Here is a 13559-nt window from a genome sequence, read left to right as displayed (position 1 = left end):
GTATTCAAATACACTATTGTTGTGGGGGTTTCAGCCAACATTCTTATGGATGGATTTTGAATTCAGAATTTTGGTCTGTTCTTAATTTTTATTATAGTCTGTGACCGTAGTCTATGACCCATTTCTTGCAAATGCCTTTTGTAAGCATGTTTTATTTAAATTCTATTATTGTAACGCTAAAAATATGAGTTATTTTTTCATCATGATGACAGACATCCACAATCGCAATTAAAAATCAACTTGTCTGAACTTTTGGAGATCATGCTACTTTTCTTCCCTTACTTAGCATAATTTAAATTATTACTATTTTTTTCCTAAAATAAAATCGCTTTACCTTGTCTTCTGCTTCCTCCGCTCGGCCCTCAGCCTCCAGAACTCGTTGCTCGAGCTCCGAGAGCTGAAACAAAAACGTTGGTTATTTTTAATGAAATTATTAAGAGTGCTCCATCTATCGTCAAAATATGTTAACATAATAACATCGCCATTGCCATCTAGCGTGTTACGTTCTGCAACCTCACTTTCTTCCTATACATCTGCGTAGTTCCGCAACCACCCGCGAGGTGGCGTTATAGTGAATACTTGTAACAAAACTAGGTCGAAGCGAATAGGGATTGCAGGTATGTTTATTTTGCTATTCATCAGGGAGGCTGTAGAAAGGGCATTATTGTTATGTACGAGCGTATTCGTGTGGTTTCTGAGGCATGGGGAGGCAAATCAGCTAGCGAAAGGGTGGTTAGTTGCGAATATGTACAGATGTAAGTGAAGGCCAAAGGCTGCGTTTGAAAGGTTTGTTTTATCGAATACCTATTTGAATATAAAACGACTCGCTGAAAAACTTTGATACAATGTATTTGTTTTACGTAAGAAGAATCTTTGTAAGATATATTTTTGTATGAGATAGTTTGACTTTTGAGAGTATAACAACTAATAATAAATTGCACAAACAATTGAAATTTGGACGATTGTCTATAGTTTTTGATTGCTTATCAGCTATTGGGTCGGTGTTCTATAATAATTAATCTCACCAAAGCAATAGTTGTGATTGAATAGATTTTAATGTAGATATATACATATTTATAAATAAAATTAATCAATGGTGCAACAATCTCTTTAGTTTTGGGCCTCAAATTTCTGAATCAGTTTCATAAACTTTTACTTTTTTCGAAATTACATTGAAAATCGAATAGTCAATCATCCTCCTGTGCCTGACGCACGCTGAAATATGTCGGTTTCCTTACGATGATTTCCTTCACCGTTCGAGCGAATGTTAAATAAATAAAAGTCCATTTTTGCACAGCCAGGGTCGAACCTACGACCTCAGGGAAGAGAGTCGCGCGCTGAAGCCACCAGGCCAACACTGCTCTCACATATGTACAAATACAAAACATTTAAATCTAATTAATTCCATTGTACTATATTATGTGATAAGGAATATCACTAAAACAGCACAGCTCATTGCGTAATGCTTACCATGCCTGGATATTCTGTGACACATGTTTCATAGAAAAAAAATCCGTGTTTGTGTGTTCATGTGTTGTGTTCAGCCATGATTGTCAAAAAAGGTTAAAAGACCTTGGCTAAAATCTATATGTACATTTACAGAAACAAATAAAATAAAAGATATTAACACGTTCATGTGAGCATTGAAAATAAAGCATTTTCCCTGATACTGTTTATTTGCGCAATTATTTCGAACTGTAAATCATGAATCCTTTTCGTAACGAACGAAATAAAAATGCACACGAATGCAGACGTCAAAGGATAATATTCGATAAATCAAAAACAACCGAATCACCTCTCAAAGTACATTTGTTTGTTTTCAATATCGTTTGAGGATTCGTATTGCCTTTTCCTAAAAAAGATTGGGATTTGCTAGATGCATGAGAAATATTCGAACTTTTTAATTCAAAGTCTTTGAAATGTGAATCGAAATAGAGACCGTAGAAGAATTTACACTTTACAATATTTCAGGTTATCAAGATTTTAAAAATTGGCTAAATCTTCAAAAGCCCAAAATTGTTAAGAATATAAGAATAATATAATACAAGAAACTAATTCAGACATCTTCGAGTAATTTGAAAACTTACAAAATGTTCAATAGTAGATTTTAAATGCAATTACCAAGCGACAAAAAACAGTCTGTTACTTCCTTACAAAAAAATCGGCCAATAAATATCAGTGACATTAATATTGCCAGGCTTAAGAGGCAGTATGTAGCTGTCAAATCCGTCAACTGCCACTCAGAGACGACTGACAGCGATCTCCGGCGCTCATATTGCTGTTAAATCGTGTTAATGGGAGTGTGACGTCTAGAGTTACATGATCCTTGTTTATTACACTTTAAGCGATGGAAAATGGGTGGAAAAATCTTTTCTTCACTAAAGTTACAGTAGGTTACGTAAGACAATAAGTAAAAATCAGGTATTCTCAGTAAATTGTTTTATAAAATACCGCTTTTTAATATATACATGCCCATGTACCTGGTGTCTTAAATCAATGTAGACTTATGAACTGAATATTTAAATGTTTTTAATAATTTTGCTAACATAGTTATAAGTATTATTATACTAACAAAATCTTAGTAATAAAGACAGAGCCATTTGTGTGATCAATAGAAAGTCAGAATAGACTTAAGTTGTTAACAACAATCCATAGCCGTTAATTTATAGTTTTATTAAACTACTTTATTCTGAAATTGAACATAATTAGTTCATTAAGGCAAATGGGGAACTCTGTAGGTGAACATAGATGGCAGCACCAGTAATAAGCAAACTGAACAGAGTACGACAATACAGATACGTGACGAATACTACAAAGAGCAGTCCTGACAGAACTTTGCTATTTTCCTGGTCAATTCGTGCAGAAAAAATAATGGTATTCCAGATGCAATGTTGGAAAATAATGTTGGGAATACCATGGACTGCAAAAAGAACTAATAAGACCAACCATCTAACGATCACCACATGACTGTCAGCTATCATTGATGCTTAGCTACTTTGGCCGTAGTCTAGACAAACTGGTTATGGTAGGTAGCTAATGGTAGGAGAACTAGGGATCGATCGCCTGCTCTATGGTCGTAAGTAGTGTGGAGGCTGCAAGTCAAGGTATTAAGGCTTTTCAAGACAACACGACGACGTAAAGAAGACTACGAAGAATAAGAAGGAAAATTGTATTTATATATTAAGGTTATAGGACGTGTGAAGTGAACTCTTTACTACCAAAGTCAAATATCAAAAGGTCATTTTACACTGGACGGTTTATTTATAGCGCCATAACATGTGGGTCACTTGACGATTGTCCGTTTATTGACGGCCTCTAAGCCAATGTACTGTTTATGATTATTTAACAGCATAACATATTTATATTTAAATCATACTGCTAGAACTGACGTATACTGAAGTTCGTCGAGTCCCTATTTAAATATATTATAGGGCAGATCTATATACTATAGGTCATCATCCTTTGATGCCTTATACTGCAGGTTGGTCGTCAGTATCGTGAAGTTGTCTTGTGCCAGATACAGTTACTGTTTCGCAGTGGCTTTACTGGAGTCACTAACGTTGCGAAGTAATTATTTGTTTCTTCTATCAAAACCCCGTTTACCCTGGATTAAAGGTGCTAGCCATCATGTCCACGTGACCCAGATACGCCACTGTTTGTTGTTTAAAAGATATGTCGCTCGATTCGTTTAAGCTGATAACGGCGTTACATTTAATGAATGTTGTAATTATTATATTTAATCAACATCTTATTCTCTCGTCGTCCGTGTATGTTGACTTTAAAAAAAATTAACACTTTGTTCAAGTTGTTCAACAGAAACTTAAATGAATAGGACTAATCACTCGAAACGAACAGTTAAAGAAATTGTGCGTAAAATGTATTGATATTTAATTGTACTAGCTGTATCCCATGATTTAGCGTTGATTCGTTCTAAAGCGACTATAGGTTTCCTCGATAAATATATAGATGATATATAATATATAGAAGACGATAAATATGAAGATGTAAATGGACTGTTACATAAAATATTTTTCAAATATTTCCTGAAAACTTTTTATTGTTGTATTTATTTTTTAAATGTGCATCGGATAATACATGAAAGCAGTGATAAACCCCAGAATAATTCTTCAATAAAGTACCTCTATCGTTGGTCTCATATAGCCCCAAAGCCTACTTTAAAGTAACCGAAATCCGTTCAATTTTCTGCATCACCACTCAAATATTGGTACATTCTTTGATGTTCTTTCTATTGGAAATAAATTGTAGTGGACCAGAACTAAATGGGGTAAGATTCTGAAGTTAAGTTCGTAATGCACTGACCGGAGTGCAGTGAACCGGAAGTATAAGCCTTCAAATAGTCCGCGACTTCCTTACGGAAAAATATCTCCGAAAGTCGATAAAACCTTCTTTTAAAAACCGTTACTTAGGGGTTAACATTATGTACAGTATCCCTCCTTTTACGCGGTACCCTTATAACGCGTTTTCGTATAATGCGATTGAAATAACGCGGAGCTTCCTCCATTTATATATATATATATATATATATATATATATTCACCACAGAAGTAGTGATTTGTCAAGTCCATAATTAGTTTTGCGTACCTTTGCACCTGTCACATTTTTGTTGTTATTAAACAAAATATATTTATTAAACTCGTTTTCCTAGTTTTTGTCTTTTTTAATAAAATAGGTTTACGACAATACTCCTACTACGTAATTTTGTATAATGCAAATTCCCGCGCATATTATGGAATCAGACACTATGATCAGACAAAAAACTATTAAAATCAATTCTAAGTAACTGGGAAATCATGTCCTCACGTTATTATTCTTGACTCCTTCTTGGGTATGGAATACTATCACAGACGACAAATAATCATGATTTAGATAAAAAAGAAATAGCGTGCAACAGTACAATGAACGACTAGAGAATCGCTAAGCGACGGGCGTGTTTAAATATTAACCAACTACCTTCCAGTTACCATCATGTTATTGCCCTCGTCTCTAAGTTTTACGATCTTGAAATGTACTTTGATTTAATCTTATAAATACGAGATACTTTTGACATATATTACATTTAGGAACTGTTTTTGTGTAATGTAAGAGCAGTCTTGTTACGAGCGAGACAAATGCATATAAAAAATCTTTAACTTGTTTTTTTAAAGTGAAACTTCTTTAGGCGCATGAGGGTAAACTTTTTACGGGTGAATTTCAATAATAATAAAATTAGCGTCACGAAGACGCGCAGCGTTTTTGTCGAAGAACCGACCGTAGACCGATTGAGATTGAGTGAGATAAAGCGAACGTCGCATCACGCACTCATGGAGCGATAGATGGAAGAGAGCTATAGAGAGAAAGATTGAGAAAGAGAGTATAAGGGATCGAGAAAATATACACGCTATTGGTTGAACGTCTTGTGTGTGTGTTCGAATCCTGTGTGAAATCCATGTTCCATTTTCCCTCTATGTGCGGAATGAACAAAAGGCGAAGGCAAACATTTTGAGGAAACTGGCGTATCTTAAAACCCAAAAATCTACGACATGTGTCAGGCATAAAATACTTATCTACTTGTCTAAAAAAAAACGGATAAAACCTAAGGCATTTTTAACTATAATAAAATGATGTATTCAGAGTCGGTACAATATTATAATGTATAATAACAATCTTGGGACTAATTTCAAATTTAGAATCTAAGAAAATAACCCGCCAAGTAACGTTAGTAATTACCGATAAAAATTTGAAATTCGAATATTAAATCATTTTATGTCTTGCCATTTACAAGTAGCAAAATTTGCCCAGTTAAGCAATCGTAAAGGAGCCCCGGATGGTTTAACTGCCGCCCCTGCTTTATACCACCTGCAACTTTCATATTTCTTTTAAACTTTTAAGTGGAAATTTATAGTTCAAGTGCCGTAAGTGATTTCGATAGAATCGTATGTGTAAAAAGTTAGTCGATGATTTATTCGAAAAGATTGGAAATATTGAGTGTTTATACTCAATCGATCCTCATCCTATTCGGAAAACCGCTTTCAAAAATAAATAAAATAAAATACGTTTATTTTGGAACATAAGATCTTCTAGGTATCACTTATTCCACGTCAATCAATTCCTTGTAGGCATCCCTACTCATCGGCAAAGACAGAGGGTGTTTCCACTGTCTTAACAATCGGTTTTCCACCGTCTTAAAAGTTTAACAACGTTTTCCGATTTCCCCGCGTTGTTGTTGCTGGCAATGGAGTTCCATAAAATTAGCTTGAACGTTTATTCCGTTGATAAATTTGACGTGGCAACCCGGGCTGCGCATCAATCATGCAAGTATGCCGCTGTTGTGGTCTGCCCGTGATAAATTACATCGCGCATTGCGAGGATATATCGTCGCCATATTGGGAATGACCGTGCATATACGTTTTACAAGAGTTGTTTGGCAGTAGACGAGTGTTTCTTATTTAAGTGGTTAAATATTTTTTTTTTTATTTTAACACTGGCCAATATATTTTTTTTATATGTTTTAACGTAGATGTGCAGCGTTTTTGTCGAAGGAAAGGGAGAGAGCGATTGAAACCGATTGAGAGAGAGATGGGAGATGGAGAAAATTACACGCTATTGTTTGATGTATTCGTTTAGTAGTTACAACTTTGTACCCACGCCCTTTTTTGTATATATATGTTGTATCAAATTTCTTTATCACGTTCATATGTATATTATGTTGTATATAAGAATAAAATAAACATTACACAAAGTACGAAGAACAATAATGGTTCCAACACACTTTTTACATACAAGTATAATAATTAAATTGACATAAGTATTATCCTCACAGTTATTTATAAAAATCATAAAATATATAAATCTGTTATTTCCAGCCCCAGCGAGCCATACTTATAATAAATTATTCTTGCCTAATAATGCTTGCGCGATTCAATGTGCCTTCCGACGCGTCTAAAAATATCGCATTGAAGCTTGAAAATTTTTATTAAGTAGGCAACATTATTGTATAAATATATTGCTTGCATCCTCAAATAGGTATATACTGGCAACAACGAAAACGTCTGAAACCGCATTCCAATCAAAAAGTTTTTATTCGAAATTCTGTTTGGCGATGACATTCGTCAGTAAAAAAAGTAAAAAAACCGCCAATCAGGAGATAGCGGGAATCCATCACCGCGTCATTGCAGAGAATCCAATTTTGAATTTTCCCGCCCTTTGCCTTTCTCTGAAAAGCAATTAAATAACACATTTATATCAATTTATCAGCTTTACATCATAATAGATTTTGTTTAATAAATTGAATAAACGGTAATTTAACTCTGTCAGTTTGATGTAGCGTTTCTGTTAGTACATTTAATTTTGTCTAACTGTAACAACCTGTGTACCAGGGTGAATTAATCTTAATAAAAAGTTTTGCACTAAAACAAATACAACTTGTAAAAAAATATTCTTGCAAGTTTATGCTCGCTTGAAACCTAAATAGCCACTTTAAAACGTTTGCTTAGCTGAATAATGGCGATCATAAATCTACCCTTTCTTCAATTGTTTCAAATAGTTTACAACACACATTATTTAACATGATTCCCGAGAAACCCAGTAGTGCTAACTGTTTTGTGAATAAGTACATCTCACATATATAGTTTTAAATTAGTTACGTTTTAGTTTTACACCAGCGTTATTTGCTACGTCGTAGAAGTGATTTAAATCTTTGCTACGCATACACAAGTTGATTATTGAGTAAATTTTAACAATATAAAAGACTCATAAGTCACGTGATATCTGGTAATTTATATCTTTATGTATAAATTAAAATAGCTTTGGCTTTAGTGCTCTTTTGGCTCTTAATTTACATTTCCTACCAGTTTTCTGAAAACTGGAAATAATTTCAGTCGCTTTTCCTGTAGCATAGCCTGACACAAACGTAATTTACTAGTTTATGGATTATTATAGATTACAAGGAAATAAAGAAAGAAAAAGGATATTTAGGAGAAGTAAAGTGGGCTAGCCGACACTAGGATATCATGTGTCGTGCAGCCAGTCTCTTTTGACTTTTTTATATAGAACTGGGAGGCAAACGGGCAGGAGGTTCACTTGATGTTAAGTGATACCACTGTCCAAAATGAAATCTTACCAGTACTTGAAAGAAAATCCTCATGACACATTTTATAATTAAACTATTGTTGCACGACAAGAATATCTTCTGTATTAGCATAAGACAGGTTCAGTTTTCAAACATTTACAGTAAATGTATGTTATGTGATATTTGAAAGGAGAAGGGATTGAAGGAAAAAAAGCTTTGAGCTATGAAACTTTTTGGGTTTCACAACGCAAACATATACGCAATATGTTTGCGTTGTGAATTAGTAAGCAGATTTTATACCTCTGTAAAACGTATGTTACATATATAAGCGACCCAAAAACGCACTTTCATCGTCCAAAGCTTTTTCTCCATTAATAAATAAATAATATTAACATGTAGAACTACTGCTCATTTATAATGAACAGATACGTCACGCGATAGTCAAAATAAATTTTGCTTCAATTTCATAAACACGCGTACTAACGAGAGTTTATATGGGCGTGATAGACATGTAGCACTAACGTGCCAACACACTAAGATTTATGCATGGTAAAATAACCTTTAATATCACCTTGGACAAAAGCCAGCCTACCTGCTCTTATTAACGTATGTGAGAGAACACAGCCTCCCAGGAATTGCATGAAATATGCAATTTAAACATTGGAGCTTCGACAAAAGCGGGGGTATTATTTACTCAACTGCATATAAGATTGTGTTTATATACTTAACTAGCACAGCATCGAGAATATTATTTGTTTATGAACCTAAACGGTTTGTATTGATATTTTTTAAATAGATCAATTTCATATCTAAATATGAAATAATAATATATATGAAATTAGAATATATAAATCGATCTATTTATGAATGGCATGCAAATATGTCTTAAAAAGTTAATTAACCTAAGATATTCACAGATTAGGCGGATGATTCTAAATTAAAAAAAAACGAACACAGACACAGCGCACAGTTACAACAACTCTTAGCTACACTCACAAATACATGACTAGAAGCACATCTATTCACACACTCACATTTATGTTTGTTAGTTAAATCTACTTTTTCACAAAAAAAACTGTACTAAACATGTTCCATATATCTCTGAATAATTGTTATCTCGTTATAGAATACACAGATACTCACTTCTTTGGGGACTAGCGATATAAGAATTGTGTCACAACCTATTAATTGCCATGAATAAAGTTTTTATTATTTTTCCTATACATCAAAATACCCAATTCAGTTTTTGTACTAAGTACACAGTTTTATACTCATTTCTGAATTCCTCTTTTATTATTATAATGTAGTATGATAACATATGATATTAAATATACGGTCTGGGTAAAGCCAAAATTTTTAAAGCGTTTGTTATGTCAGTGGTCTATTGTTGTGTTTTATTTATGACGCCATGTTGTGGTCGTAAAATTGCTTATGGGAAATAAGTTCTTCTAAATATGTACGTACATATAATAATACTCTTAAGTGTATAATTATATAATTTATTTAATTGTATAGGTTTTTCAACCTGACACATGCTGTCGCCTTTTTTGGATCTAAGGCAAGCCGATTTGCTCACGATGTTTTCCTTCACAGTACGAGCGAATGTTAAATGCGCACAGAAAGAAGAAAGAAAGAGTATTAGCGCATAGCCGGGCATCGAATCGGGCACTTCAGGGATGACAGTCGCACAGCAGCAAGCAGTATGTACTTGTATAGACTTTATAGTTAAAAAGTAATGAGACGGGCTCGTTAATGATCAAAGAGCTTTTGAAGGATGCATTAGCACCTCTATCTTCAGACCTCTCAGACATTGCCTATGCCCTATGTATCCTTTGAAGACGCTTTTTAATTTCCAAGAAAAGGGATGTCAAAGACTGACTAAATTAGCCCGTATCTGTTCTACAAACAAGTAAGATATTTCTCAGAATATACAAAACGATAAATGAAATAACGTTTAATACTGTAACGTACAATTTGAAGTGCGTTGCATGCGTCGGGACTCTCTCAACTCGGGACAATGGATTTTTTGAGTGAATGAAAAAGTTATAGCGAAAGATAGAATATTTAAGAAATACAAAGAGTTTCAAACTGAATGAAACTTAGAAAGGAAATAATATGAAAAAATGTAATATACATTTAACTAAGTATATAGGTATATTATATATCTATGTATTTTACGTATTTTGTTCCCTATAATAATTATAATACAGTTTTTGCCGTGCACCACCACTTTGTGGAACCAGCTGCCCACTGAAGTATTTCCTAACCAATTCGACTTAGGGTCCTTCAAGAAAAGAGCGTACAAAATGTTAAAAGGCCGGCAACGCACTCGCGAACCCTCTGGCATCGAGAGTGTCCATGGGCGGCGGTATCACTTAACATCAGGTGAGCCTTCTGCCCGTTTCCTGTTCTATGAAAAAAAAATCTCAAAACTAAGTAAAATTCTTTGAATTTAATTTAATTAAAAAATCCAAATGTCAGTGTTCTAAATCAGCTCAAATCACTGCGTAGATTTCCTGACAACCTCTTGAGATTTTTTCTCTCTATCACGAACAGGCACCGGCATAATTGAATCCAGCTACCGTCTTTGCATACGAATCTTTTAAATGACCTGCTTTTGAGCCATAGATTCTCAACGTGTACGCGTATTTAAATTTTAAAAATAATTTGGACAACATTTTGGATTATTTATTTATTTTACTTATTTATTGTATAAATAATCTTAAATAGTAGAAGTTGGTGTGGTGGAAACACAAACTGGACACACTGGATGAAATATATTATTTTATTTTTAAGTTGTTTTAAAGGGCGCGTGTCATACGTGCGACGAGTAATTTTAAATAAAATGCTAAACTTCTTGTTTGACCTCTGCTGCGACATTTGCGTATGTGTTGCCGACCTTTGAGGGAAAAGTACCTTGTGCTTTAAAGGTTACTAACCTAATAACCTAATTCTAAGTCGTATCAGTTGTGTGCGTACACACAGGTGCTTACACTAATATAGTTCTGAAAAGTCTGCTTTCATATATTATAATATCTTAAAAGAAAGAAACAAATGACTGTATTATTTAATAGCTCGCATCTATTAGCATTTACATTAGAATCTTACATTAGCAGTGAATAAAAACACTTCAGATGTTATTAAATACAAGAAAAAGAAGCCTTATTATTTTTGATTAAATCGTTGTATTTTTTAAATATAATTATTACAAATATTGGTGTCTAACTAACTCTGCGCTGTCATTTTTCTAAATGTATTTTTCTAAATGTAAGATTTAATAACTAGTCTTGTTATTCATAATTATTACTTGTCTACGGCATCCCTTACATAATATATAAGTGTGTCATAATGAATAAAACCAATGAATAAACAAAGGTAGAAAATAAGAACATGAACAGAAGTACATACATATCTGAAAGGATAATAAATGTATTTATGTAAATAAATAAATAAATAATTAATTAATCGCTAATCAGATCCATGCAACTTCCTCACATGCGCGTAGCCCGAAACACACAACTCCCTAGACTCTTTGTATTGAAGTAGTCGCATTGGTCCACCAAGCATCCGCAAATATACAATGTAAATGCATAAAAAGTAATTATATAGTAATAAAAACGGCAAAATAAAATAATAATAACAGCAAATAATTAACACTGCAAGGTTGCGTCAATTGTCAAAAAATGCGTGAAACTTTGAGTGCCCGTGACTCTATAACAATCTGTCTGTGTATTTCACGTCGGCGGTCTCATCGCGGCATTTGATTTTCCTCTTTATCGACTTAAAACGATTTCGTGTACGTGTTATAATTACATTGTGCATAGCATAAATTAGTACCTACCTACATAAGTACATATTCCTGAACTCAATTATTTTGAATTTAAGTTGTGTGTTTCACTAATATTAATATAAATTTCCTGAGGTGTCAAATTTTTTTTCAATAGAGTTTTAGACACACTCAAACATACATTACATATTTGGGCCTCAAAAAGTCGTACATATGTATCTGAAACACACTCCACAATCCAACAATACTGGCGATTTTTCCTGATGCTAACTCATATGGAACTTTTCTAAACTTTTTTCTACCGACAATTTATTCACTGGACAGATAACGCACCCTCGGTTTACCCGGGAGCCGAGTTTAAATAATCGCAGAGCTTTTTCTTCTTTAATATAACTGTAGGCATTCAATATAAAGCTTTTAGAAGCGAGTTTTGTGATTTTGTGAAATTGTTTTAGAATTATTTATGAGAAAAATATGTTTCAAATCAAACAGCTTTATTAGCTAACTCGTGTTGAACTTTAACAACTTTTTGAGTTTTGAGATTTGAGATTGAGATTTGATAACGAAGCAATAAATTTCATCATCCCTATGAGAATTCGAAGTTCCATCCGTATCACCAGTAGTAAATGATTTTCTTTAAACCGAGGCTTATAAAATTTTATACTAACATAGTTTGCTATGCTAATATTATTAAGAGGAAAGATTTTTAAGTAAGTATGTTTGTAACGAAATGGCTTAAAACTGCTGGACCGATTTTAAAAATTCTTTCATCATTTTAATGCTACATAATTACTGATTAATATCAGGTATTTTAATTGCAAGAATAAAATATAGATATATTTTCTAAAAAAGAATCAGTGAATTGTTTTTAAAATTATTCATCATTCATAATTTTGATTTCAACAAGTCCTGTGCACAAAAGGAGCCAGCGATATACTATTTCTAAATACATTATTATTTAGGTAAGTATGTACGCATTTACTGTACGTTTATCAGGCCGCTAGTTAAAAAAAACACTTTATAAAAGCTGCCGTAAGCCTTTAACATTTCTTAAATTAAACCTCACATTATAACAACCGTAATAATAACCGTATTTTAATCAGTATTTCCAGTAAAATATATTATTTATAAGTTCACTTGAAACTCAAAAAGACATTAAATAATAAATTAATTAAACAATTCAAAACGTTGTATATTTACTTCTCTGCATGGAAATCGAAATAAATGTCAAAGTCCATGAAAAATTCTGTCAAAAATTAACATCAGGGGTGTAGCAAACATTAAAACGTTCTATTTTTCAGAGCATTAAGGCCAACCCTCGCCAAAACGAATTAGTTACGAACTAGGTCACAGGGTCCCCATTCTTCCATGTTACGCTTTTGCATAATGCGCTCACCTCTAACTCTTATATTTATATTTTAGATGTTATTTATTCATGTTGAGCAGTGTTGGCCTAGTGGCCTATCATCCCTAAGGGTGTAGGTTCGATCCAAGGCTGTGCACTAATAGACTTTCTATGCGTCTAATAAAGTTTTGTTATAGAATAAAGTATTACAGTAGCCAACGGAACGCCCAAAAAGGGCAGTCATCACAGCCGATGGACACCCATTTTGATGGGTGCGTTGCTGGCCTTTGAGTTTAATCTTACTTTGAACAATTTAAGTTCGTAGCGTCGTTTAATTCGTTATAATAAACATACTAAAT

General features: G+C 33.4%; 1 protein-coding gene across 9 annotated transcripts in view; it reads right to left on the bottom strand.

Annotated features, from left to right (window-relative positions):
* LOC110992953 (uncharacterized protein CG43867) overlaps positions 1–13559 on the bottom strand; it is a 240978-nt gene that overhangs the window by 49583 nt on the left and 177836 nt on the right. For all 9 annotated transcript variants that reach the window (XM_045628533.1, XM_045628538.1, XM_045628536.1 and 6 more), the window contains one exon: positions 335–397. In XM_045628533.1, coding sequence (XP_045484489.1) covers positions 335–397 — 63 coding nt within the window. The remainder of the gene's footprint in view (positions 1–334; positions 398–13559) is intronic.

Source organism: Pieris rapae, chromosome 6 (assembly GCF_905147795.1).
Source record: "Pieris rapae chromosome 6, ilPieRapa1.1, whole genome shotgun sequence".
Classification (NCBI taxonomy): domain Eukaryota; kingdom Metazoa; phylum Arthropoda; class Insecta; order Lepidoptera; family Pieridae; genus Pieris; species Pieris rapae.
The sequence above is the reverse complement of the archived record's forward strand: the minus strand, read 5'-3'. Positions and strand labels throughout refer to the sequence as shown.